We start from the raw sequence: 27,630 nt of genomic DNA on the forward strand, positions 1-27,630 counted from the left end.
GCCGACCCCTGAGCTGCGAGGGGCGGCCATGCCCCGCTCCGGCCGGTGAGACCGCCCCGCCCGCCTCTTCTCCGCCCGCTCCTTCCCCCGTCCCCTCGCCGCGGGCGGCCGTGTGGCGCGGGACGGGACGGGCTCTCCCGAACCCCGGGGCTGTGGCGCGGGGCGGGACGGGCTCTCCCGAACCCCGGGGCTGTGGCACAGGGCTCCGCCGGGATGCACACGCAGCGCTGAGGAGGCTCCGTACCCACCAAAAGCACGGGGAAGGGCGGTGTTTGGCGCCGGCCGGCCGCGCCCTGCCCCTGCCCCGGGCCTGGCAGCTCCGCCTCCGCCCGGCGGGACGCGCTGGGCCGGGCCGGGCCGGGCCGGCGGCTCCCGCGGCCCTGGGGCTGCTGCCAAAGCCGAGCACCGAGAGGTTGGGTTTGTGTGTTACGGAAACATCACAACACCTAAATTGTGCCTTTCCCTATTCCGAGCCATATCCTTCTTCACTTAATCTCTTTAACTGGATTTTGGGCAGGTACCGATCTCAAAGTGCTTACTGAATTCTTTCTGCAAATTTTTCTCCCAGAACATTGAACGAGCGTTTTATAACAATTTTTGGTAAAAAAAAAATTGCCCTAGAATTATGGAGCCTGCCCTTCGCTTTGAACATCAGTGTGTCTTCTTACAGAATTGATGTTAACAGCTTTATTCTGAGCTTCAATGCCAGGCTGCTGCCCTTGTCCTGTGCCCAGAAGCCAGGGCAGCCACCCACCCTTGGCATTGGTCTCCTTGCAGTAGGAGGTATCCAGAGGGAGAGGGGAGACAAAATTCTTTCTGCTGGTGAGCCTTGTTGTTTGCTTTTCCTCTGTGTTAAGGGGAGGAAAAAAAATAAAAGTTGCCTTGAACTTGCTGTACCGAAACATTGTGTTAAACACATTAGAAAACTTTGCCGAGCAGTGTAATCAGCCAGGGCTGCCTGTGATGTTGTGTAATTCGGCTGAAGTCTGTAACCCTCGCTTGGTATAATGAGCAATTCCTTCCTTGGGGGAAAATTATGTCTGGTGAAACTGTTCTTCAAAATAACCCAAACAACTCAAACCTCAAAACATGAACTAGGTGACCTCTTGAGGCCCCTTCCCGCTGAAATTATTCTGTGTTTCTGTGCTGCTGCTTCTGTTTGTTTGTACAGTGTTTTGCAGGATGGAGCCCTGGTTCTGAAGTTTTCTGGGCTTTGTGCAGGGCAGTGATGCAGCCTGCCAAGCTGGGGAGGTGGAGGTGGGCTGAGACAGAGGCACAGGATCCAGCAGTGTGTTACAGCACACACAGCGTGTGTTACTGTCAGGCTGGAGTGCTGGAGCTTCACTCCCCCCTCCTCTCTGTGGCAACCCCAAATCTGCCCAAGCTCTGCTATCACGCTGCAGATAATGTGAAAATAGGCACTGGGAAACTGCAGAGGATGTTTTTAATTATATCTAGGGCTTTTTTTCAAATACGACAACATGTGCAATATCTCTTATAATTTTTATTATTTTTTTATCTCAAATTGTGTAACAGTGTTAACTGCCGCTACCATTTCTTCTCCACAGGCAGAGGAACTGAGGCACTAATACCTTGAGACCTTCAGTTTTATGCTTTCTTGACTTCCTAAACAGCAGCCCAATTCTTCAGGACTTCCAGCAGTGTGAAATGTAATCAGTGTGTTGGTGCATTTTGGTACTGGAATGATGACTACTGCAGAAGGTGAATACTAATTGGTTTAGGTTCCTTTCATGTTTGGCTATCTGAAGTTAGCCCCCTTGGCCATTAGATCTCATATTTCTGTTTACAAGTTTTGTCAAGGTACCAAGATGTTGCAAGGGGTTTGGATATGTAATTCTCATTGTTTCCAGTCTTGTAGTTAATCAGTGGAAAGGCCTAAAGGGAGAACACAGGTAATTTGATACCATGGCCTGGTGACAGAAGATTTTTTTTCTTTTATCCTACTGCCTCTACATTTAGAGTTTGATTCTGTGCCATGAATGTCAAATCTGATATTTTTTTGATTCATCACACATTCTCTATCTCTTACATGTTGCTGATTTAAGCAGTGGACTAATGCCATTTCATTACTCCTCACTAGTTGTCAAGAAGAAGGAAAATTACACTAGTGTGCATGAAGCAGTGAAAGCTGGGGATGTAGAACAGCTTGCATCGATGATAAAAAGTGGAGCCAGCATTAATGAGGTGGATGTAGTTCACAAATTCACACCCTTGCAGTGTGCTGCCCACTCGGGAAGTCTGGAGGTAAAGCATTACCTTAGTGTACAGGCATAGCTATAGTCCCTATTTCCTTCTTTGGGAGAGGCTGAACACAACATTGCTTTGATCAGACTGAATCAATAATCTCTGCCTGTTTTTCTTATTAAATATAATCACGAAAGGCAGGAGTACAGGATTTTGGATTTTATTTTTTTCTTTCTGAAGACCCAGCCAATTTACTTAATCAGTGTTGCTGTATTTTACAAAATCGTTGTGTTACTGCTCTGAGTAAAATCTGCCTTATAGCCCCCCCTTCAGACTCATGACCTTCTTTTGTCTCTATTGCATTTTCTCCTTCTCTTGAGACACCTGGAAAACCTTGTAGGATGTGTAAAATGTTCTAAAGGTGACTGAAACAGGTGAGAAGAGACATGAAAATATATTAATTCTGCTTACCAGTGCCCCATGCCTCATTCTCCATAGAAGTAGTCCTAATACACTTTATTTTAATAAATGAAAATGTTGAATAATGGTAGAGAAATCAGCAAGTGATTGCATCAATATTTTAAACTTCCAAAAGGACTGAACTGCTGTGTTCAGCACAACATTCTCCTCCTTCTTGCAGCTTCCTTGTTCATTGTCCATGGCAGTCTAAACTTGAAGCAGCAAGGCCATTCATGTCCCAAAAGAAAAAGCATGAAGTTCTTGCTAGACTCAAGAATTGCTAAGTGCAAAGCTGCTTCTGGAATGTAGAGACACTGCCAAGAAAATGCTAATGTCAGCCCCAAAGCCAGATTGCTTACCTTCCCTTTCTGCCTCTCTAAGTTCTGCCATTTTTCATTGAACTCTCCTCCTTTGCAATCAGTCTGTTAGACTTTATTGAATTATCTGTTATCTGTTTGTCACTAAGCTCCTTGGAAGCTGTAAGATGGCCTGAAAGAAGATAATAAATCATAATAATATATAATAAAAAGTTCTAACTGTTCCTCTAGCTGTCTTTGAATAGTTCATAAAGCTTTCCATTGCAAGCAATGATATCTGCTGGAAAAAGATGAATAAAATAAAACTAGGCCATGGAAGGATGAGAAGAGATATGGGATTACATATGCCAAAGAAGCCTAATAAATTAAATGAGGCTTTAAATTTAGTATGTGATCTTTTTCCTGCCAGTAATTTTAGCTGGAATTCATGTGAGCATGTTTGCATTGTTTTTTCCAATGTTTTTCCTTCATGCCATAAGAATACCCTCACAGATTACATTTTAAAACTGGAAGAGTAAAATGATAAAGACAAAATGTAACATTAATGCTAGGATCTGATTTAGTGGGTTATTTGCACATTTTGTACCCTTGGGTGGAACCTGGAAAGTATAACCTACTCATAACTTCCTAATTCACAAATACCTGTTTAAGGCATACTCTGGGATCTCCTATTTCCATAAGGAAGTATTCCAGCACTGTTTTGAAATGTAGCTGTGATGGATGGATCCTATTGAAACGTGCCTCAGAGTCACGATGGGAGCAGTTAACAAGGAGCCTTTGGTTTGTTGAGCAGTGCCTGCAGTGGCTGCTGTGGCACGGCGCTGACCCCGCACGTGTGACCGTGAGAGGCTGGAGCGCGGCTCACCTGGCGGCCATCCGCGGGCAGGACGCCTGCATGCAGGTACTGCCAACGCTCCCTCGCAGGCAAAGGTTACTAGGGCAGACCTTAGCACTGTGATAAATAGGTGTGACTCGTGCTGATAAAAATTGAAACAGTAATTGGTATTTAAATGAGTTTAGCTTGGTTTTATTTTATGCAAGCTGTTACAGCTCTAGAGCTCAGTCCCCAAGGGGACTGGGTGCTAGAAGTTAGCTCGCTCTTAGACTAAGGCTGCAGGACAGCTCTAGCAAGCAGGGAATATTCAGCTCTTAGTGATTAGGCAGCTCTTGTGATTTCAGCTTTGCTTGCTAGGTAGCTTTTCTCTTGGCCGAAGGCTCTAGCAGACGGTAGAGAGAGGAGAAGCAGAAGACGTTGGCTGTTCTACTAGTATGGCTTTATTGGAGGGTCTGTGAAGGGTCTCAGCTCTTCTTTTTCTGAGTTAGTAGGGGTACAGTATGCTACTTTTATACTCTTGGCTTGGATTTAATCTTGACTAATGGCAAAGGTGTTAGAGTGACCATGAGTGACTAATAGTAGGTTTAACAACGTATTGCCTTACATGGCTATAGGGATAAGGTACAAGGCAGATGTCTCTGGAGACAGGAAACTTTGCTGCTGTGTTAGCATTCTATTCTCTAAGGGGCTCTGGCTAAACTTGAGGGGTTTACTACAGGTATTGATACAGTAATTAATATTTAAGAATAATAAATAGTTAAAAAGTTGTAATGCCAAAGAAGAGAGGGAGAGGAAGGGCTCCACCCCCCCCCCCCCAGATGTTTTCAAGGACCGCAGGAAAGAAGCTGAACATATAATTACTAAAAATGACCAAGAACCTGGTTCGGTCCCAGAAAATGCTAATTATAAGGGATTTATTGCCTTGATATGTAGATGCAGTGATGCAGATGCAGTTAGTCTTGGCTTACATTGTATTGGCTTGGTGTGCATGTGTAACCCAGGGGTGAATTAAAGGACAACGAAGAAGACTACAGGGCCTTCATCAGTGACGACCCCCAAAGACTCGTGCGACCACCAAACCGAGTGGTGGCACATGTGTGGGAAAGGTGGTAATGAGGGCGGAGACAGAAAAGTGACAAACCAAAAATGGGAGGAGATGGTATTGACACACGGCATATAAGGGGTGATTTTCACTTGGCAAGCTTGTACGTGAGGTGGCAAGGGTCATTGAACTCTGCCCTCCGTACCCCGCGGTTGTTTTTGCTTATGCGCTATTATTGGAACCAAATTATCCCTTATTTATATATTTTCTAAACTATTCAATTAAAATTGTTGCTACCTTAAATATTGTTTGGTTTTTTTTTTTTAATGAGGGGATAATTGGGCAAACATAACAGCACTGGACAAATTCATTATGAAGATCCCTGAGGGAGCCCCTCAGGGAGCTATGAGTAGCTCATCTGATGTCTTGACATGTCAAATGAAGTTAGCCATTTTCAGAGCAGAGCACTCATTTGCACTGTCTGTGCAAACAGATCTGTTTTGTGCAATACCAGACCCCTGAGGTCAGCCCAGAGTTATCCTGCTGGTCATCATGCACCATCCTTCTAGGAAATGTTTGCTTTTTCAGCTTGTGAAATGCACGTGTGCTTTGCGTTTCTTTCAGGCGCTGTTAGTGAGCGGAGCGGACGCCGCAGCTCGGGACGAGCGCGGCTGCACGGCCGCGCACCTGGCTGCGGCCCACGGGCACTCGTACACGCTGCAGAGCCTGCTGCGCACCGGGGCGGTGAGACTCTGCCGGCAGGCTGCTGCCCGCCTCAGCCCGGCAGCTCTCCCAGGCTCAGCTCTCCCGAGCTTGAGCCGAGACTTAGGGCTGGAGATTAATTCCTGGGGGGGAGGGGGGGCGGGAATTTATTCTGTGCGTGAATTTCCAGTTTTTTAGATTGTGATATACATTTAGGGACATGATCAAAAAATGTAGAGAGAATCAATAATGTGAGTAAATTACCTACTGCTGAGGATGTCATTAAATGAGCATCAGGTACTGGGGTGATGGTAATTTTTCCCAGTTCTAAAAATCTTCTATAGTAAAGGAAACATAAACTTTAAAAAAGGGAAAATTATTCCAGATGCATATTTAAGGAATAATGACCAATGCAGATCACTATGATGATAAAAACATGTCTAAAAATGCACCTTTTCTAAGTGTATTAAGTAAAAGCAAGAACCTGTGAACAGTACCTGTGAAGCTGGAACTGCGTATAATGCATGAACTTTGAAAAATGTTATTTGGTTTGATTTAAATAATTTAACACAATGAACAGCAGATTTCCATATATAAAATTTGTCTTGTGTCTTAGGGTTCAGAAGTGAATTAATTAACCTGCTACTTTCATTTTAGGATGTAAATGTTTCAGACAGGAATGAGTGGAAACCTGTTCATTATGCTGCTTTTCACGGTCGCTTGGGGTGTTTGCAGCTTCTTGTTCGATGGGGAGCGTGTGTAGATGATGTGGATAACAATGGAAACCTTCCAGGTAAATCAGGATAAATCATATGTTTTTAAACCTTTGGTTTACAGTTGTTGTGAAATGTGATGGTTAAGCAAATTATAACTAATGCACAGCAGCAGCATTTGCTATTTGATTCCATGCAATCCACATAGATAGCTCATTTTTTCCAAAATGTTACTGTTGGTGACAGTATCCCATTCACTTCCTGCTGCTGCTAGCAAGGATGAGAGCTCACAAATGCTGGGATGTGGAGCAGGTTGAGCCTGATTGGGAGCAGGTGAGCAGCATCTCCTGTGTGTGTGATGGAGCTTGTGTGCCAGTGGAGGTCGCAGGAGAAGGATAGGTGGAGTGGGAGGCAGTTTCAGCTGCTATGTGCTACTTTTGACTTGGTGCCAGTGTGATGAGGTTCTGGTGTGTTGGCATGCAAGTTTTTGTAACCCACTGTTTCTTAACTGATTTTGTAAAACAGTTTTTTTCATTTTCCTGTGATTTCTTCATCTTGATTTCCAGAATACTGCTTTTTCTAGATTATCTGTAATTTATTTTCATAATTATCAGTGCATTCACTTCAGCACAAAAATTTGCCAGTGATTGTTCCTTGCTTTTTGTATTTTCTCCAGTATCCCTCTCCCTAACAAACCACTGCCTCAATATCCTTTGTAAGCTCAATGGTATTGTTCCTGTCTTGAATTCTCCTGGCATCCTTTTCATTTTAGCATTTTCCTTCTTATGGTTTGACACATTATTTGTTCCAAAGAGCATATGTTTTTCTCTATAACTTGTACAGAGTTATCTTCATAAATCCCTTCTTAAAATCTTTTACCCTCTACTAAGGACTACTAACCTAGGAAACATAGCCATGGTGTGTTTTGCAAACCTGGGGCTTGTTAAAGGATGTGAGGCTGCTGCATCCCAGCAGGACATCTGGTGCATTAGCAATAAGGGGTCACGATGTGAGGCACCCCGGGGGCAGCATGGAAGGCAGCTTTATTTGCATTTGGGAACACTTCCCTGATAACAGACTTCTGTGCAGAGAAAGCAGATGTCAGCACAGTTCTACTTAAATGCTCTATATAAAATGGTTAGTAGAAAACTGCTTTTGTTGTGTTTTGGCATCTACAGAAGCTTGATCTTCCAACCTTTGATGTGTTTCATTTGATCATATTATCTTCCAAAGGAAAGAGGATATTTTGGAACAAGGCTAGTAACAGATTCATAGAAGTACTGTGCAAACCAACTTGTTGTCTGCTTGTGTAACAGAAGTGAACTTAAATTATCTTTACATGCTTCAGCTTCAAGATTAGCTGAACTCTGCAATAATTTTTCCTAAGAGAATACTGGAAGAAATTTTTTGAGGTTGCAGTGCCAGGCACCTGAAACTTAGAACCTGGCTGCATCTTTTGTATATGTATGTTACAGCAAGGGGTCTAACTATCTTTCCTTGCCAATATTTTGGAAGAAAAAAAAATTCTGTGGCTCATTCAATGTACAGAATGGGCTGTGCTTATTAACTGAACATTTCAATTTGCTTTCTCTCTATTCATTTTTGGGCCACTTCCATGCTTCTTTTATTGCTCACTAGTCAAACCTATTCTAAATATTTTTCACAGACACAATTTTTTGACTGGTGGCTTTGAGAAGAGTGAATATTTTTAGTCTGATTTTATAAAAAGACAAGATGAAACACAGAGAAATTGGGATACCAACAGGTTTCAGGTATCTGAAAATGGATTTGTAAGGGTTGAGTCAGTTTTTCACTAGCTGACTTACCTTAAGCATGGTACCCTCCTTTTTCCTTCTCCCTGAGAACCTAACTCACTGACTAAAATTCAGACAATGGCAAAAACTGCCCTTATTTCAGTGAAGCTCAGATTTTAAACTATCATCTGTACAGAGGTATTGTCATCTTGCTGTAAAACCGTTGTCCATAGCCTTTTAGAGCAATTATGCTCTGGAAAGCTGTGGATGGTTTGGTTTGCTATAGAGAACTTGTATGTGCCAAAAATGAATTGACATGGGTTTTTTGGGTCCTAGGCCCATTGTTTGTTGATTATGAAGATAGTGAGATTCTTATCTGGAGACAAACTAATACTTTTGCCTTTAGAACATCAGCCAGCTGTTTCAGAGCATTTTCATGGAGTGAGAGATCATAATAAGCATTTATTTGGCAAGTTCTTCTCTTTAATGGGATTAGAGGATATTACTTATGTCAAATGAGTCAGCATGTGTTTGGTACCTCTTACTTTGTTGTAGGCCCAGCACTGTAGTAATATTAAGTAAGTAAACCTCTGTATAGCCTAAAGGTCAGGTGAGGAATGTACCTTCCAATATTTTGTGCAGTGAAGCACCTATCACTGTCCTCATTTCATGGGTGAGGTAACCGAGGGTGTGTTGAACTTTTTTGTGGTGGCACAGTAGAGGCTAAAGCAGAAATGGCCTCAGCTCCTAATCAAGGACACTGCTTGCTGTCCCCCTGTGAGGAGTATCCCTGGGACAGCAGGGTCAGTGGGATCTGTGTTCCTGGGGAGGTGAGGCCCAGCAGTGCACTCTCTGAGCTAGGATTTGGTGCTCTGCTGGGAGTCTGTTCTGTCTCCTGCAGTCAGCTCCACCAGGGAATCATCCCTGCAGATCCCTCCTTGGCAGCTTTACCTCCTTTGCGTAGAGCTGAACTCTGTCCTGGGTGGGAGCTGAACATCTGCAGTTGAGCTGAGGCTGCTCTTCCCCCTGTGCTGGATGGCTCAGTGCTGCTAGATGAGCCAGCCCTTAGCAGTGGTGGGAGCATTGCTTCATCAGTGGGCAGCAGGGCTCAGCTCTAGCACCCTTTGTTTCATTTGTGCTCTAGCACATCTGGCAGCAGTGGAAGGACACTTGCATTGCTTTAAGTTCTTGCTCAGGAAAATGGCCAGTGTTACACACACTCTGAAAGCCAGGAATGACCACGGAGAGACTCCAAGGGACTTGGCTGAACGGTTCTACAAAGATAACATTCTGCAATATATTGATGGTGTGGAAAAAGAGGAGGAACATCCAGAGACACAGGAAGGTGAGTATGGTCAAGATATGCTTAAAAAAAGCATTATGTGTAATTCTGCAGAAGTACACAAAGGTGTACTTGTTATTTCAGGTCTGTGAAATTAATCTGTTAACTGTAGGAGGTGCCTGTAGCCATAACTAAGACATGTTTAGTCAAGTGTCTGGTGAGCACTGCTGGTTACACAGCTGAATTTCAGCTGACTGAGGAGCATTATCCTTGCTACCTCTGAGGTGTCCATACATAATTTGCTGTGAGAGAGAGAGGTGAGCTATGAGACAAATACCAGCATGTTCAGTAGAACTGCTGGCATCTTCTTGGAAACATGTGCCTTTCATTTTCAGTTTTAGCTTTCCCAGCTCATGATGCTGCGTTTAGTGGGGACTTGTTAGTGGTTAGAAGCCTAGTGAGAAGTGGAGTAATCAACATTAATGAGCGGGACGATAAGGGATCCACTCTCCTGCACAAAGGTCAGTAAATATGATCTGTGCTTCAGCTTGTTTGTCTTTGTTGCTGATTCATTTACTTTGTTTTTCAAGTGGCTGCTTATCGGAAAAATTTAATGAAAACCAGCATCTCATTTCTTGAGGGCTTGGAAAGGCAACCCCAAACCCCGTATTTCGTAATGTATGTGTGTGTGGGTAACTTTAAAAACAATATAACCAAGCTCAGGTCAAGGAAAAAGAGCTTACAATGAAGAGAAATCAGCATCTAAACTGAAAACTAAGTAGCACTGACATTTATTTGCTATTTGTATATCGATATCATGTCAGGTTTGCTGGAATTAATCCTGATTTTCAGTGATGGAGAAAGAACAGATTAAGCACATGAATTCCAGCTTTGAGTGATAAGCAAGGCTGTATTCTAGCTATAAAAGTTTTTAATTTTCACTTAATTTAATGTAACTAAATAGTTTTGATTTTTTTTTTTAAATCGGGCAAGATGTAGCTTTTAGAAACGTCTGGCTGGCTAAGTAGAAGAATGATCTGTACTGTGGGCTGACCTTTATTTACTGAACACATCAGTACTGTGGGGATATGTTGTAAAAACCACAACAAGTCTTTTGGTAGGATGCTGTGAAGAAAGGTAAACTTCTGGTTGACACTTTGGCATGTAGTGGATTACTGGCATTACAGAAAAAATGGTTCTTTTGTGTTTGGGGTTTCACAGTATTATCTGAAAGATGAAACAAAAGATGAAAGATAGAGGGAAGCATTTTTGTAATATTCTTTTAACACATTTCCTACATTTCTTTTTGATTAGGTATATAGTAGATTTGAAAAAAATTGAAGTTCTTATTAAAAAAACTGATATGAAGTGATTTTAAAATTCCACTTTTTCTTCTTGGAATGATGCTGACCTACAGTTGTTTCATCCCCAGTGTTTACATGCTGTTGTAACTCCATTTCCTTCCTTCAGTAAGAAAACAAATACAAAAGATATCCAAAAGAGAGTGCTGTCAAGAAATGGATTTATTCTTCCTTGAGCAAATCAGTGTACAGTTTAATCTAGTCCTGCCAAATACCATCTTCCATAAGTGAGACATTGTTCCTGGCACCACGTGGTGGGAGCAGTGGCCATGGCACATCATACGAGTAGGGCTGTGTTAGGATGCTGCGGAGAGGTGCTGCCTTGAGTGTCTGCCCCAAGAAATGCTGTACCTTCAGCTCCAGCACACAGCCTGCTTGTCTCTCCTGAGGCAGCAGCACACACCCCAGGCTGGGGCAGCCAGCTGTGTCTGAGCCCTGGGAGCCCAAAGCCAGGGAGAGGTGACAGCACCTGGCTGCCAAACTGGCATGCAGGCCTTTCAGCTAGGGCAGCAGTTATTTGTGTGTCTTGTGCTCTGTACGTGAGACTGGGCAAGTTTAGTTTAGCTTGTGTTCAGCAAGAGCTGCCAATACATTTCTAGAACTAGAGAGAGTCACCAACCACACTGCAGTGCAATGCTCTGCCCCAAAACTCTGTGTACCCAAGTGATTGTCAGCATCTTGATACAGAGGCTCCTCTTGAAATAGTATCTCCCTTGTGGTGTCTTAGTGAACCCAATCTCTGACTTGCCAAATAATGGCAAGAGGAGGGCATTTTAGGTTTGAAACACTCCAGTTGTATATCATTGACTTGTGTATGCCTTCCTTCCTGCTCAGCTGCTGAACAGGGGCATATCCATTGCTTACAGTGGTTGGTTGAAATGGGAGCTGACTGTGACATTACCAATGACGCTGGAGAGACTCCAAAGGATGTAGCCAAGAGGTACCAGTACATATCCTGTAGCTCTGACACTTATTTACTTACTATTTGTGTATCAATATCATGTCAGCTTTGTTGGAATTAATCCTGATTTGCAGTGATGGAGAAAGAACAGATCAAGCCCATGAATTCCAGCTCTGAGTGATAAGCAAGGCTGTATTGTAGCTATAATATTGTAACTATAAAAGATTTTAATTTTCACTTAATTTAATTTTCTTTTTAGTGAGGTCAGACACAAAAGAGGAAAACTGGCTTGTGGCCACATTTCTCTTCACAGAGTAAAGCAAGGCACAACTTCCCAAGGATTTTCTGGGATTCACATTCTCTGAACCTCAGGGAAAGGAAAAACAATTCTTATCTCATTTACTGCTCCTGTGTTTTAGAACAAGTAGAACGCATTGCAGAAAATTTGTCATTCCTTTGTCGGGGGTTGCCTGTTTCCAATACTAGCTCATTTGCCAGGGGTCAGTTTTGAGCCCTTATGCTCACAGTTTGCTATCCAGAGTAAATGAGAAGTAGCAGAGGCCAGCTGCTTTTTGCATTAATAAAAATAACGCAGATTCTGACGAATTTCAGTTAAGAAACCCTGCAAAGGAAAGAGATGCCTCTGATGTAGGAGCCATTGCCATAAGATTCCATGAGGCAGAGCTCGTGCCCTAAGAATACTACAAAAAGCAGATAGATAATTGTAGTATGTGTCCAGTCTTCCTTTAGTTCTGAAACCCCTCTGATAAATGGGAACATGGGCAGCTTGAGAGTTTCTACCACATGTGTTTTTCCAGATTTTAACTGTTCTCTGCGCAGATTTGGCCATCTGGCAGCTGTGGAACTGTTGACACCAAGAACTGGAAACAGTAACTCTAGTGATGAAGAACTAGATGCAAACAACATCAAGTTTTTTGAAACACATGGTGTGGAAGGGAGTACAGATAGCAAAGAAGATTTAACCCTGGATAAAGCAGAGAAAAGGAATGCACGTGGTAAGTACTCTATTTCCATCATTCCTTGTTTTCAAAAGTTGTTATCAAGACATTATAATCCTAACTAGGACAGTCACAGCCAACTGCTCTTTTTGTTACGAGATGGTTGACAGGATATCTCTAATACTGAGCAGTGAAACAAATTGTGCAAGCAGAAGGCAATCAGATCATAATTGTCACACCATTTTAATCCATGTTGGTGCAACAGTGTTGGTTGCTATTTGTTCTTGACATCTGCTTGCTGTGTGGGTGTCAGGTGTAGCTCAGTGTTTGCTGAGCAGTGTGACTTCTGCTCTTATGTTTGTGAGACTGTTTTCCAGACTATTGGATTTCAGCATGACTGTCTTCTTGCATTTAACCTACCTGGAGAACTCTGTTTTACAGTAAGGGCCTATCACAAGATTAAAGAACTTCAGAGACTTCTAGAAATTGCCTACAGCAACTACAGACAGCTGGGGGGAGTAACTGAAGAGGAGAAGAAGATGAGAAAAGAAGAAAGGAAATTTGAGAAGTAAGGTCATTCTGTCCTGCTAATGTTTAACACTGTGGGACCCATTTAAAATCCTCCTTTAAAGCTGATTTATGCTCAAATTTGCATTTGACCATTCTGTCTTTTCCATTTACCAACTTCAACTAGGCCAAAAGAAATGAACTGCAGCAATTTGTCTGGCCATTTCTAAACTTCTACCACCAGGATCAGCCCCACAACACAAGTGCTTGATAGGTCCATGATTCTTGTGCGAGATAATCTGTTCAGTCTTCAGGTTTTTCTGCAGATGTGTGCAGTAGGTCAAAGCAGCTTCTGGCTGTTTTGTTTCCTCTGAGGATGCCAAAGATATGTATGCCCTTCAGGAAAACTGAGAATAGGCAAAAGTCTTAGCATGGCTTGGATGGAAGAGCACATACAGCAGAGATTATTCAGTGACCCGCTAACATTTCTGTTCATTGGCCATGTTTCTGTGCTCAAGAAAGGATTAGCTTGTATCCAGACTACAGGAAAAAACTACCAGCAAACCTGCCCTTGCATGTGAAGCATTGTTCATGAGATATAATTCTCAATGTCTCCATTAAATCCAATGGTTCTGTTAGGTTGGTCAGGTGATTTGATGGACAGACTGTCTACATTTCAAAGAAAAGTCTATCAAAGATTTAGAGAATTAACAATACTGCAGCCTCCAAAGACAGCCCTGTCTCCACCCCTGCCTGTCAAAGATTTGACTACCTTTGTTCTCAGATAACCACCTCCATCATGTGTTTGGGCCAACCCAAACCACTGTCTTTATTTGGTCACTGTCTGGGGGGCTTATATGCCATCAAGAAGACAGCAGACTTAGCAGTTGATCTGGAGCAGGTAATAGGTGTCACAGATTGCAGTTAAGTACTTTGTTTTACAGCCATATCTGAGCCAGGAAACTGAGGTCAGGATTTCTTCTGGATCCAGGTCACTCTTTGACTCAGCTTATGCTGAAAGTCCATCTTGCTTAACTTGATATGTATAAAGTTGGTAACAGACACCTCTGGCCAAGTTAGTTATCATGAGCTCCTTTGTCAGCTTCTTGGAGAGGTGTAGGCACTTCCAGGGCATAATTAGACATGTACTTCAGGATGAGACTGATCACTTCTAGAAGTGTCTCTCCTCGTTTTAGAGGAGGGTGACCAGCTTAGGTGTTGATGCCCATGTTAAAAGGTCAGAGCAATCTGGTTTTAATGATAGAAAAGTCACTCTTGGCTACTGACAGACAGGAAAGTTCATGGTGGGATAGAGCAGCTGCTCAAAAACTAACAATGTCTATTAGAAGGCTCTGTGGGGCTCTTTAAGGGGTGTTGCTTTCTGTGGCATGTGTGGCTAAACCAGAAAAATTGTGAGGTTCTCTGAAGGGTTTCTCTCACCTGTGAAGGCTAGAAAGCATCCCTAGACCCAAACTATTCTTTTGAAAAGAAATGGGGCTTGTCAGAATACCTGCCTACCCTTCTCAGGGTACCTATCTGTAGATAAACCCCAAGGTGCTTGTATCATAGGCCAGAAAACCTCATTATTGATAAAACACTTAATGAGAACACCATTTTGCTAGATGAAAAGCAGGAGTTGCCACTTGGGAAGGCTACTGTAGCAGATTTTGAAGATTTCTGCTTTAGTCCAGGATTTTTGGCTGTAAGAGGCCTGGTGTGAATCACTTCACAGTGCTTTAACCAGGGTTGGTTGCAGGAAAGTGTCACCATGGGTGTGCCACACAGTTTGGGAGCTGTGCCTCTTTAATTGGAAGCATGGAAGAAGTCAGCTGTCCTCTGAGCACAGGCCATTCATTCTTGCAGTGGCAGCAAGGCTGATTGGTAGCTCAAAAGGACCTGAGTCAAGAATTCCTCACTCTGGGAAACAGAGAAACATGGAAACATGGTAGGTCTTGCTGAGAGCTTTCCTCCTGTGCTGTTTGAATGCATAGGGCAGATATCTCCCCTTTGCTTTTACTGATCTTCCATCCTTATAGCTGGGATAATTCATCCTGATATATGAGAGAGCCAGCTCAACTGCAGAGACTCAGTTTATGTGTGAATTACGTGTCAGCTAAACAGTTCCAGGAATCTCAAATAATTTAGGAGCCCTTGAGGGTGTGACCAGTGAGATCTTGTGCAACTGTGTATAAGCCAGTCATGCAAGCTGTCATCTGAGTATTTCTCATCCGTGCCTAAGCCAATCAATAGGAAGGGTGTAGAAGCACCAGATGTGATTGAGAAGGCTGCCCCTGACCTTTCCAGAACGCTGCCGGCTTTGTGCCTTTTCTGTGTTTCATAATAACTTCGTGGCTGCTCGGGCGCTTCTCCCTCCCCCGCAGCTGGAGCCGGGCCGGGTGGCAGGCAGCGCGGCCCGGGCTCGGTGTGCGGGCGGACGGCTCCATCTCGTGGTGCCATGGCGCTGAGCACGGCTGGCAGCCGAGGACGGACAGCTGCTGCTCGGCGCTGTCCCCAGGGCTCCGGAGCCTGAGCGCAGCCGGCGTGACTGACCTGCTCCCTGGCAAAGGCGCTGCGCCACGTAGAGCAGCCGGGGCAGGACGTACTTCATGCTCTGCTTGTCTCCTTCGCTTTTGGCAGGGCTGTGAGGGAGCTGGAGGCGCAGCTGGAGTATGAGCGAGTCAGGCGGGAGAAGCTGGAGAGCCAGCTGGATGATTACCGTGCTGAGATAAAGCAGCTCCGAGAGGCCCGGGGCAAAACCCGCATCGCCTCCGTGGTGAGTGCCACACCAGCTCCCCGGGCGGGGCACAGAGGCCCCTCCCTGCTGCTTCTGTGTGTTTGTTCCCTCTGTTAGAGGGCACAGTCTAGAGAAAATGTGCTACAGCTTTCACCTCGGGACGCTGAACTGAGCAGCGTGACCCTTGTCTGGCCTTGGCCGTGTCTGTGCTGTGAAAGGGTCTCAGTTTCTGTACCCTGGCAGAGAAGCACTGCTATTCTTCATCCTAATGTTCACCTAAGGAGTGGGCTGATCCCCAGTGCTTCCCTACTGCATATCCAGTGACTGGCAGCTGTCCTTGGCTCGGACCTGGTGTCTGAGACTCGAATGGTGCTTCAGGAGAGGTGTTGACACCACCTGAAGGGCTGCCCAGCCTGCACGGCTGAGATTGCTGCCATGGGTCCCCAGAGGAGGACAAATTCAATAACAGGGACTTGATCCATGTCACAGTGTCTGGAGTCAGTCAGGCATACTGAATGAGAGTCCAAGATCTCATAGAAAATTCATGGAGAGAATTGAGTCTGTTTAGGAAAGGAACATTACGTGCAGCACTAGGAGTTCTCAGACAGAGGTTCTGTTTTGAATTAAAAATTAAGCTCTTTTTATATGATAGAGACATAAGAGGAAAGAGGACACCAACACTGCAAGCAGCCAGTAGGTGATGATGATTCTAATTTTTTACTTTTCACCTGTACAACAGATGGCAATAGATGATGGTGCTTCTATTCTTTCAGAGCATTTTTTATTTCCCAGATTATTTTCCACCTTTTCAGTCAATTGCCTCTGCAGTCCTTGGTTTTTGTGCTTCTTGGTGGAATCTCAGGCTCTGAATGCTAGGTGCCACAGCTGTATTTCAGAGAGGCCAGCCGCAATTTTTCAAGGATGTTTCTGCTTCTCAGCCTTGTGATTGCCAGGCCGGCAAACATTTCTCTGTCAATGTTTTTCATTAGGCAGTTTTTGGTTTTGGTAATTTTCCCCTTCTAACCAAGCAGCCTTCACTGGCTGAGTGACTGCTACAGCCAAGGGACCTCAAGTCTCACACTGCTGTGCTGCCACCCCATGCCCCAGGACTGTGCTCTGCCCTCAGCTTCAATCTGAACCAGTATTCTGTGGTTACTCCCAGATGTGGATTTTCACATCCTTCCAGTGGTTCCTGTTTAATGACTGCAGTATTCTTTGTTTCAGGAAGCTGAGACAATGGCCAAGTCTTGCAAAGACGAAAATAAAGAAGCAGTCAGCCTGCAGCCCAGGAGGAGTGCGACTACACTGAGGAACGAACCTCCACGGAGGGGCAGCAGACTGGAGGTACAAAGGCAATATTCCAGATAATGCACAGTGTTTGCACAGCCCTGCTCTATAGATGAGCTGTGCATCTCTACTTTTTAAAAACACTGAACTGTTTTTAGTTCTCTGGCCTAACAACAGGAAAGTCACAGGCCCTTATAATTCTAAGGAAAGTATCTCCATTCACTGGTTTATTTTTACTGCCACCTTAGGATGGCGTAAGTGCTCATTACCTCCTAGCATATTCAGTGTGGAAGCTGAATAGTGGATGGAGAATTACTCCTCAGCTGTAGAGAGGTGCCAGGCCCCTTGATTTCCATCTTTAGTCATTCCTAAAGAAGGCAGGAAGCCACTCCTTTGTGAGGTTTCAGCTGACCTGCAGCAGTCAGTCTCTGGGCCTAACTCAGGGCTGAAGGGTTTACTATGGGGTAGCTTATCATTAGAAATTGCAACCCTGACCTCTCCTCCATACCTAAAAACCATTTAATGACTACACATATAATAGCTTTTCTGTCAGCTGTGTGCTAGTGTGAAATTATTTTCCCTCTGGAATCCTCATTTTGAGACTTAGAAGATAAGTGTGTCAGTCCTGATCCATCCTCTCCTTAGTACCAAAGAAAACTTCATCTCTGAGAATTTCAAGGATACTGATAAATAAAAGTCCATGGTTTTGTGTACACCACGAAGGAGAGGCATGCTGACTTAACAGTCTTGCATCAAGAGCCTGGTTCAGGGTGTGTGAAATTATGGTGGTGACAAGCTGCACCACGTGAGCTGTTTCCTGCATCCCCATTGGTGCTAAACTTTCATGCAGAAATTGTCAGATAGCCAGACAGCAAATATAAGAAATTAATTTTATTTTCTTGAATAAAGATGATAATAATTTAATGCAGAGAATATAAGAATTGGCAGAATACCAGCAAGTTCAACTGTAAACAGAATAAAACAGCAATAAAAAAAAATTGCCAGTACTCAGTACTACAACAGTCCTTCGCCCATAAAAGGCCTATTCTTACTTCAAAGTTAATCCAGAAAGACTTAAAAAAATTATTATTATACTGAAAGAATCAAACCAAGCATATGCATTTGTAATCAACAAGATGGAACTGCTTCACTTTTGGAAGGCATCCACTTGTGTTGTAACTCTGCAACAGGAACAGTCAAGTCCTTGCAGAAGGCAGAGTGGTCACGAGGGTCAGCGTGTCCCGTGGGATTGCAAAAACGCCTGCAGGAGGGGGAGGAGGAGGATCACCACCACCACCCTGGCACCACTGAGATGCTGAGCATTGCTGTATTAAGAGTCAGATGCTATGCCCAGAAAACGTGCAGGTTTCTTGGAAATTCTCTGCACTACTTGAGGGGGGAAGTTAAGAGCATTTATCTGACCCATGGCTGCACACAGCTGCTGGGAGTGGAGGCATTTCCCCTTGGAAAGGCAAAGACAGAGAAGTTTTCCCATTCTTTGGACCTCTGGGCTTACAGAAATTGCGGGAGATACTAACAAAAATCTATAGAGACATTTTATACATGAGATTTTGAATGAATGTAAATCAGTTTTCAAGGAAAAAAAAAAAGGTTCTTTAGTAAAGGCCCTGGAGTGTGTTTTAACATATGTAGATTAAAAAACCAAAGGGACAAGCTTTAATTCATCAAAAAAGTGAGGAACAGACTGGAGGCAAAATCCTGAACCTATGTTAAAGAATAATTTACTTGGATCAGACTAGGTAGTTTGAAGTCTGGTATTAGCATCCCCATACTGGGAACTCTAATTTGGGAATTGTATTCCCATTTCTAGAGTATATAAAATCCATTCTGAAAGCAGCTGAGAGTGAGAATTTTCCAGAAAAAAACAAATTCAATTCTAAAAGATATTAGGAAACTTTCTGGTATAGCATAAGAAATACTTTGAAATAAATACAGTATTTAATAGGGGGCAATGAAATAATACTATTTGGCTACTTCCCCACAGTTATTTTGATCTTTAGTGTTCAATATTCAGAAAACATTTTTATTATACAGTAGGAGTATCAAAACCAAAAGGTGCCAAGGTTATTGTCGAAGTGGTGTTGCCTGGGTGGCCTTTTCTGTCTGTATTTAGTGCAGTCATTCCATGTAGATCTATTTCCAGAACCTGTAAAACCCCAGTGCTATTGCAAGGCAAGTGAACACTGAGGCTGTTAAAAACAGAACAAAACAAAACAAACAACAAAAAAAGGAGATAATTAGCTGAATGCTGTTGTACCACTTTATCCATAGAAGAAATCAGCTGCAAACAGATGGAGGAATTAACAACTGTAGAGCAGAGCCTCCTAACCCTCCCGGATTGCTGCAGGTGTGACAGAACAATTCCAGAAGCCAATGGCTTGTCTCAGCAGTGCTGAGATGGGAGGCCCAATGCAGCAGCCTGAGGAGCCACGTTTCCAGGGACACATCCCAACAACTATGCTGGATACCTCAGAGCACCACAGGCTACAGGGACTTGTGCTACTGTCCCCCAGCTCCTGGAAACTGCACTGCAGGAGAGCTGGCTGCACAAGGCTCATGTTAGACATCCCAGATTTCCCATGGAACCAAAATGACAATGAATTTGAAAATGAGCTGTCAAACATGACAGCACTCCTGAAACCTGACAAGTCGTCTTTTGGATTTGTTACACTGCTGTTTCAATTATTGTTAGAATAAAGCTAATTACATTTGCCTTTCAATTTATTCTTCCAAATAAAATGCATTACTCTTTTTATCCAGCTCCTACACAATAAAAAACTTCACTGGTTATGTACATATTGAGAAGACTAATCTCAAATTATGTTTTTGAGCAAGCAGAAATCTGTTCTGCTTGGCAGGGGAAAAGTACAAGTCCTGCCACACAGAAACTGTGTGCCTGTGAAGACTCAGTGGGAGGCAGAACTGGTCACTCTCAGACCAGTCCTGAATGACAGAAAACCTTCAGGTAAATGACTTCATCAAAACTTCTGCAGCAACTCCATCACATCAATAGCTGCTGCAGCAAGCAGAGGTACTGTCAAACTGGGTAAGGTATTTAGACTGTAATTTTTTTTAATCATGTCTATATTCGTCCTAATCTCAGTGCTGGGCACAATCCTAGTCCCATGGTGGCATCCTCCCAGCTCTTCTGTGTTCTCTGTCACAGTTCTTCCAACTGGAGGGGGAGAGGGAGATCTCCTCCACCCAATCCCAGTTGCTTGCTGCTACAGCTGACCTCATATAGCATTTACTCTTGAACAGAATTTTATACAGCCAAACCCAGTACCAGTACTCACCTCCTTGCCTGTCACATACCTGCCAAATAGCGAATGGTATCAAGTTTATTCGATTCCATGAGTGTTTTTAAGGAAGCTATTTCAGTGTCAATTTTATTACTGATTTCTGAGATAATACTGTTGGTATTTGCATCCTGAAATATTAGAAGACAGCATATATTTAACAAAGTTGAATTAAAATACCATGCTACCAGAAACAAAAAAATTTCCAACCTATCACTGCTAAGAGACATTAGAAGACAGAGAAACTGACTTCATACAATCTGGAAAGACTGCTGAAGGGATAGAGACAGTAAAAGAGAAAACTTCAATGATCATAGAATCACAGACTGGCTTGGGTTGGGAGGGACCTTAAAGAGCATCTCATTCCAACCCCCCTGCCATGGGCAGGGACACCTTCCACTAGACCAGGTTACTCAAAGCCCCATTCCAGTCTGGCCTTGAACACTGCCATGGATGGGGAGTCCACAACCTCCCTGGGCAACCTGTGCCACTGTCTTGCCACCCTCATGATGGAGTTTTGTCTCTGATGTGCCACTGCCTCCTGAAGGAGACACTGGCACATCAGTGCCAAAGAACAGTATCAGAGCACACAGAACAGTATTCCTCCATTTTTGAAAAACAAAGGTTTAAGCATTCCCAAGGCATATTGCAAAAATGGAAGATATGCTCAAGATGGGACATGGTCCCTCTTCAGCCCCTTAGACTCTGGTGTCCTCTAGCAGCTTCAGGACTTCCAGCCCTTGAATAGCTTGGCTGTAGGCACCTGCACCATCCCTGTGATACAGCTATCAGTTAACACTGGGAAAAAGGAAGCATGACAGCTCACATCCCAGCTGTGCCAGCCTGTGACAGTACTTGGGAAGGGAGGGACAAGGCTGGAATGCCTCCCTCTGCTGACTGGAGTTTAGTGTGAATCCCACAGGCAAGAAGCACCTGCAACAGCCCTGAGTGACAGAGCCTGGCCTTTTGCTTTACCATACAAACCTATTAGCTTTCACCAAAGCTTGGAGTTTACAGAACACACAATGTATATCTACATCCTGCTTTGTTCAATACTTACTTTTTTATGAAACTCTGTCGTTGCTTCCATCAGCTTCCTCTCCTGATCTGTAAACTGTGGATAAAAGATAAATCACAGCTATAGCAACAGAAACACAACACAAAGCTAATAAGGGCATCTCACAGACCAACTCACCATATCTGTCACCCTGCTCCTCTCCAGGTTTATGTCTAGCTTGCTGTCAGCTCGGATTTTGCTGGTCTCAGTCTTTAAAACAAATGAAGATTATGAAAATAGCTACTTATTCTCCCTAATGGGAGTGTGTAGATACTTGCTGTTTACTTACCATTAGGTGCTGTTTAACTTGATCTAATTCAATTTTCATTTTCTAAGTGCAGAGGAGAAAAAAAAAAAGAATTTTAAAAAATTCAGGAAACTTAACCAAATGAATCAGTGATGTGTTATCACTGCATCCATGTGTTATCATTGCATCCATGCAATTATTCTTTCCCCATTTTTCCTCCCAATGGGGCAATTTGTTCTTGATTAAATATCCTAGCTAATGTGTTCAGATGTACAGGCATATATAATCTGCTGGGAATTTTGTTCAAAAGAAAGGATTTATTTTGTAACAATGATGATCTTGTTATTCTGAGTCTAAAGACAGCAGAAAAATACCATAATACCATGAAGTAAAACCAAAATATGTCTTAATCACCAAATTAATGAAACTGTTGCAAAGCAATGGCTGACCCCTCTACCTGCACTATATGGTTAATGGCCAGAAGCTAGCAGTTACCCTTAAATAAAATTACAGAGGCTGAAAAAATGTGCACATCTTAGAATCCTTTACAGAAGATCTGAGCAGGTCATAGCAAGTGAAATATATTTTTATGTGATCTCTGAAGTTGTAACATACAGATTCTTCAATTCCAGTTACAGAATTACTTTTACATTTATATTTTGTTCCACAAAACTGTACATCAGGTAAAACACAACAAATACTGCAATTAAGATGCTTAACGAAAATATATATTAGTACCTCATTCTCTGCTCTCAAGTTTGCAAATTCACTTTTCTCCAGGATGACCATATCTTTTCGAATGGAGTCCAAATGTGCCATTATCTGCTGTAAAGTTATTTCCTTTGAAAAATAAAACATGCCATTCATTAAGGTGCACTCTTTCTGACAAGTAAAGAAAAAATGCTCAGGTCTGAACGATGAAATTAGCTACTGCAAAGCCCAAAAGTGGGGAGTCTCTCTAACAAGAATGTGACAGAAACAGACAATTTAATACCAGCAATTTATTTGAAAGACTCAAGAGTTTTGTGCTTTTTCTGTTACTTTAATTCACCAAATCTGAACTTAAGCAAAAAGGCCAGAGGTGTTAGTCCAAGTAGCAATGAAATGAAATAGACCTGAAACTACAGGTCCCTCCTGCAGTCTCTTCCACTTTCAATGAACATTCAGTAGCCTCAGAAGCATTAATTGATGATCTGACTCCAGCTCTTACTAAGCACTTCCATTTCTTGCCTACAAACTCATTGAAAGCCAAAGAATTAATGAGTACCATACTGCCAGCTTCAAAGTCTGATGGACAGAAGTGAAACACTGCTAAAAAGCACTGAGAAAAGCCTTCCCAGGGTTTGAACTAACAAGTTCAGAATTCAAACGCTACATATAAACATAGGAAGAAACCCAAACCAGAAAATAGAAGAATAAACTCAGAATTTTAAAATGCTGAAAGCAATATTCCTTCACCCAGCATAAGGAAGTTACCCTACTATTTAGCATGGAAAAAGAAACATTGCTGTGTGATTCTCTGATGCACAGTGATGGTTTTGATCATTGCTCCATAAGGCTGTGCAAGCTGTAATTATGTGCTATTCTTCTTTAATTACTTAATGTAATTAAGCATTCATTGCTATTTTATTTCAACTCCTGAGCCTTTCTCCTAACAGTAAGATTTTTATCTTACTGGCATTTACTTGTAATAAAAGTTGTCTAACTCTTTTTCCCCCTCTGAATCTCAGAAGAAAACAAGAACTTCTGTGTCTGTGATTTTCTTTCATCAAAATGAAAACCTTTCTTTTTGGAAATCCTATTACATGCAAAGCATTCCTAAACAGAATTTTCATGGAATTGCGTCAGGCAGAAACACTGTTTTTTATAGTGTAGTCAGTGTTGATAATGAATATTTTCAGATGGTATGAGGCATATTATCTCCTCAGTGTAAATGCAACCAAAGTTTTCCCAGGAATTGTAAGTCTTCATTGTGTTCAATTAAGTAATCAGACTTCAGTGGAAGCTGGTCAGGGCCTATAACCTTCTGTTAAAATCCCGAGTGAAACTTAGGAAAATCTGGCACAGTGAGGTGTTTATAGCACTAGAGAGAGCTGCTCACTTGTGTTTCAAAGATGCACCCACGAGCCTTTGTAGCACAGAGGAGTTTTTACCTGCTGGGCCTGCGTAACCATGTCCTTGTAGACGGTGTCTAAGCTGACACTGGACAGGGTGATCAACGCCGACACGATGGTCTGTGCCTGCTCCTTCCCAAAGCCTAGGGCACAATTGAAGGATGACAACTGAAGGTATTAAAAATCTGGATAAGGAGCAAGAGACGCTCAAGTGTCACACCAAACCACAGTGACACATTCACACAATGACGGGGAACAGAGAGCCAGCAGCCAGGCACTGCGACTCCAGCTAGAAAAAACAAACTTAATGCTGCAAAAATCTGAAGCACAGCACCTTTTAATATACTGAAAGTCTAGACAGGCAGCTGAAATAAAGTCCAAATTTCTTCATACAAGATCCAGCCATTCATGCGTTATAAAAATAATTTAGCAAAACTACTTCATAATGAACTTTCACAAATTCTGTTAAAACCAAACTTACCTTGAACTACAAAGCATGCACTCTATAGAATAATAACAAGTAATTGCATATATTGGAACTGTCCTGCAGAGATAGGAACATATGCAAGACTGATTTTTAAACTGCTGCATCCATTGCCTGCAGAATGAACTCAAGTGGGGATTTTTGCTTTCTGATGATAAAAAGTACATTTTGTCTGTAACTTGGTGTAAATTTGAAGTGTTACAGGTGATGTGTAGAAAATAATGGGGAAGAAAAACTGCTCTCACTTTAGCTGCATCTGGTCAAGTGCTGAGAACTTTTGCCTTAGAGATTTATTTCCAGCAATCTGACTGATATGTTGTGTTTCAACTACCCCATTTTATAAAGTGGGCTAAATTAACACTGAAAAATGCTTTCAAGGCACATTATTTAGAGGACTATGCCACTGCACCCTTCTAAAATACTGGTACTGTCCAGGTGCACCACTGGCTTACATGTCTAAAAAAGCTACACATATTTTATGACAGCTTCCTTCCACTACAAAGTGTGATAGTATTGCTTCAGTTTCTCTGAATTTTCAGGGTTACTTAAGCTCTTGCCAATTCCTTTTGTTGCTCTTCCTCCACAGCAAGAAATTACTTTGTTTTGTGAAAGTTTAGAAAATGAAGAAAAATATATATAAGCAAGAGACTGAAGCCTGAAAACTGCCTAAAGCTTGGGAAAAACTAAAATGGCTCCCTTACTTTTGTGGTTTTACCTATACTGACCTGTCACTGAGGTAGAAGTATTTGTAGAAGTTATAGAACAAATTAAACTGAGTAACAACTGGCACCAGACTTCACCCCACAAGCTCTAAAGGAACTTGAAGCAAGAAATAGCTGAATCAGTTTCTGGGACAAGTCACATTTCACAGCCTACTGTGGTTTCCCGTGGACTGGAAAATAACAGTGCCAGTTTTTAAAAACAGTTCTAGAGAGATGTAGGGAAGAACAGGCTGTCAAGTCTGACAAGCATGAAAAAAACCCAACTTAGTTAGCAGACTACTGTAAGTCTTTTAACTACTAACACATATTACTATTATTGGACCAAATAGTGGAAACAATCCTAACCTCTGAGTCTAAAAGTTTCTACTGTCACTTGGGATTTTAAAAGATAGCTGCTAGTCTGATCAGCTCAAAGCTCAGCAGGGATGAATAAAGCAAACTAAACCCTTTGAATTACTAGGAAAAGGAAGAGAACACAACAGACACAACATTACTTTACTATGCAAATCCATAGGACATTCAATTGTCAAGTAATGCCAGCACTGTTCCCTGAAAACATGAAATGGAATGGAATGTGACAGAAGCAGAAAATATTAACAGAAGGGCATCGTGAATAATCAAAAATATGGAAAATCTACTGCTTCAGGAAAAATGCAACAAGCTAGGATTCTTCTCTTTGGAAAATGATGGGGCAGTATGACAGAAGTTTGCATAATCATGAGTGACATGAGAGATTAAATGTTCACTCCTTCCCACAGAAGAGCTGAGTGGGCATCAAATTCACCTCACAGATGCCAGATTCTGCATAAACAGAACATGCAGATGTCTGAAGTTCCATAAGGAAGGATGTTCTGGATAGTAATCAGTTTATAGTGGCTCAGGGACTGCATAAACTTGTGAAAAGATTTCCATTGAAGGTTACTAAAACTCTCAACTGATTTAAAATACCTCCAGGGAGACAAAGTGTGGAAACTTGGAAAGTACAAGGGGATGTGTGACATCCATCTGCCCTGCTGAAACTCTTCTCTGCCTGGAGTGTCATGCCAGGGCTGGATGGAGCCTGTACCTGACTTCAGCCAGTCTCCCTCACAACAGAGGAGTGGGCACTGAGAATGTATCACAGCACTGTGCTGCTGAAAATACTTCTCATTGGGAAAAAAAACCTTTCAGTTACTCTTAGCAGGCTAGTAAAAGGAATTTTCTGAAAAGCTTCATTTTTGCTATAGAAGTCTTTAACTGTTACTTCCCGTTTGTTACCTGTGCTGTGTTCCTCAGCTGGAAGGCATCACAGGAGCCTGCCTACAGCTCCAAATGAGGTAAGGCTAATGTCCCAGTTGCCTGCAGGGCACACCATCAGGTGCCTCTCCCTCAGCAGCCTCCTCAAGAGGCTGCCAAGACATTCTACACCACCGGGAACTGGCACTCTGGGGAAACTGACAGCACTCAAAGCTACACCACTTAATATTCAAAGTTTTCCTTTGAATTATTTATCTGGTATCACTTACCATGGGCTTCCAGATCCTGCACTAAAGCGTGGGTATCAAAGGTCACCTTCCTCTGCTCCAGGGGAGTGATATCAACTCTTCTGACATCGTATGACTTCCTAATGAACGTGGCGGCAAAACCTGGAAATAACCAAACGTGACTTCATCTTACCTTGATTGGCTAATCATACAGTGCACTAATTTTAATTTCTTTCATCACAGAAAAGCTGCGTGGATGTTGCAACAAAAAGCTGGGTTACAGCACACACCAGAAACCATTGACTTTTCCACAGGGAATTTACACCAAACAGGACTTACAGACCTGAAGTGTGTTCATGTAGCTGTGCAACAGACAGGCATCCTGACACAGCACAAATAACCCCCACAGCCAACTGTTCTATAATAGTTGGGAAACATCACTTAAATAATTGCTAATAATCACTTAAATAATTCCAACAGCCTTTTATTTTACCAGAGAATCACAGAATGGTTTGGTTTGGAAGGGACCTTAAAGACCAACTAGTTCCAAACCCCTGCCATGGGCAGGGACACCTTCTACCAGACCAGGCAGTTCAAAGCCCCATCCAGCCTGGCCTTGAACACTTCCAGGGATGGGGCATCCACAGCTTCTCTGGGCAGCCTGTGCCAGTGCTCACCACCCTCACAGTAGAAAATTTCTTCCTTATATCTAATCCAAATATCTCATTTTCAGTGGCTTGTGTGAACATAAACCTATGTCTTTTTAAAAAAAAGACATATGCAACTCTTATTTTCATGATGAATGAATTTCTTGGTTCACCAGGTACAGCGACACGATGTTTGTATCTAATACCTCAGAAATTAGGAAAACCTAATCTCTAAAGAGGCATTAGTTAACCTCAGGTATTAGATCCACTCTATTTATGATGTGCCCTCCCACAAGCAGGTTTCACTGCTTCTCCTTACTTTTACTTCAAGCATGTTTCTCTTCACCTGATGTTTGTGTGGCTTCACATATTACAGATTCTGCTCTGATTAATTCTTTGTTATCTAAGCAGCCCTGTTACTTAATCTCTTTATTTGAAACTATATGCACTGCTGGCTCTCTGCCTTAACCAAATTGTTCTGTGTCTTATCCGGATCTTTACTCAAAAGCTTTATAACA

General features: G+C 42.6%; 2 protein-coding genes across 3 annotated transcripts in view; one reads left to right on the forward strand and one right to left on the reverse strand.

Annotated features, from left to right (window-relative positions):
- On the forward strand, positions 1 to 19,852 carry ANKRD42 (ankyrin repeat domain 42). Its single transcript, XM_064719470.1, has 14 exons — positions 1 to 45; positions 1,569 to 1,722; positions 2,102 to 2,265; positions 3,775 to 3,882; positions 5,483 to 5,602; positions 6,218 to 6,353; positions 9,172 to 9,372; positions 9,705 to 9,830; positions 11,505 to 11,610; positions 12,412 to 12,587; positions 12,972 to 13,098; positions 15,675 to 15,810; positions 16,996 to 17,115; positions 19,351 to 19,852. The coding sequence occupies exons 2-14, from the start codon at positions 1,704 to 1,706 to the stop codon at positions 19,381 to 19,383; spliced, it is 1,572 nt and encodes a 523-aa protein (XP_064575540.1). The 5' UTR covers positions 1 to 45; positions 1,569 to 1,703; the 3' UTR covers positions 19,384 to 19,852.
- Positions 19,035 to 27,630, reverse strand: part of CCDC90B (coiled-coil domain containing 90B) — a 9,723-nt gene continuing 1,127 nt past the window's right edge. For both annotated transcript variants that reach the window (XM_064719484.1, XM_064719492.1), the window contains exons 2-9: positions 26,508 to 26,627; positions 23,836 to 23,939; positions 22,421 to 22,522; positions 21,725 to 21,766; positions 21,574 to 21,645; positions 21,439 to 21,492; positions 20,395 to 20,509; positions 19,035 to 19,268 (exon numbers count right to left, since the gene is read on the reverse strand). In XM_064719484.1, coding sequence (XP_064575554.1) covers positions 19,213 to 19,268; positions 20,395 to 20,509; positions 21,439 to 21,492; positions 21,574 to 21,645; positions 21,725 to 21,766; positions 22,421 to 22,522; positions 23,836 to 23,939; positions 26,508 to 26,627 — 665 coding nt within the window. In that variant the 3' untranslated portion in view covers positions 19,035 to 19,212. The remainder of the gene's footprint in view (positions 19,269 to 20,394; positions 20,510 to 21,438; positions 21,493 to 21,573; positions 21,646 to 21,724; positions 21,767 to 22,420; positions 22,523 to 23,835; positions 23,940 to 26,507; positions 26,628 to 27,630) is intronic.

This window comes from Zonotrichia leucophrys, chromosome 1, assembly GCF_028769735.1.
Source record: "Zonotrichia leucophrys gambelii isolate GWCS_2022_RI chromosome 1, RI_Zleu_2.0, whole genome shotgun sequence".
In the NCBI taxonomy this organism is placed as follows: domain Eukaryota; kingdom Metazoa; phylum Chordata; class Aves; order Passeriformes; family Passerellidae; genus Zonotrichia; species Zonotrichia leucophrys.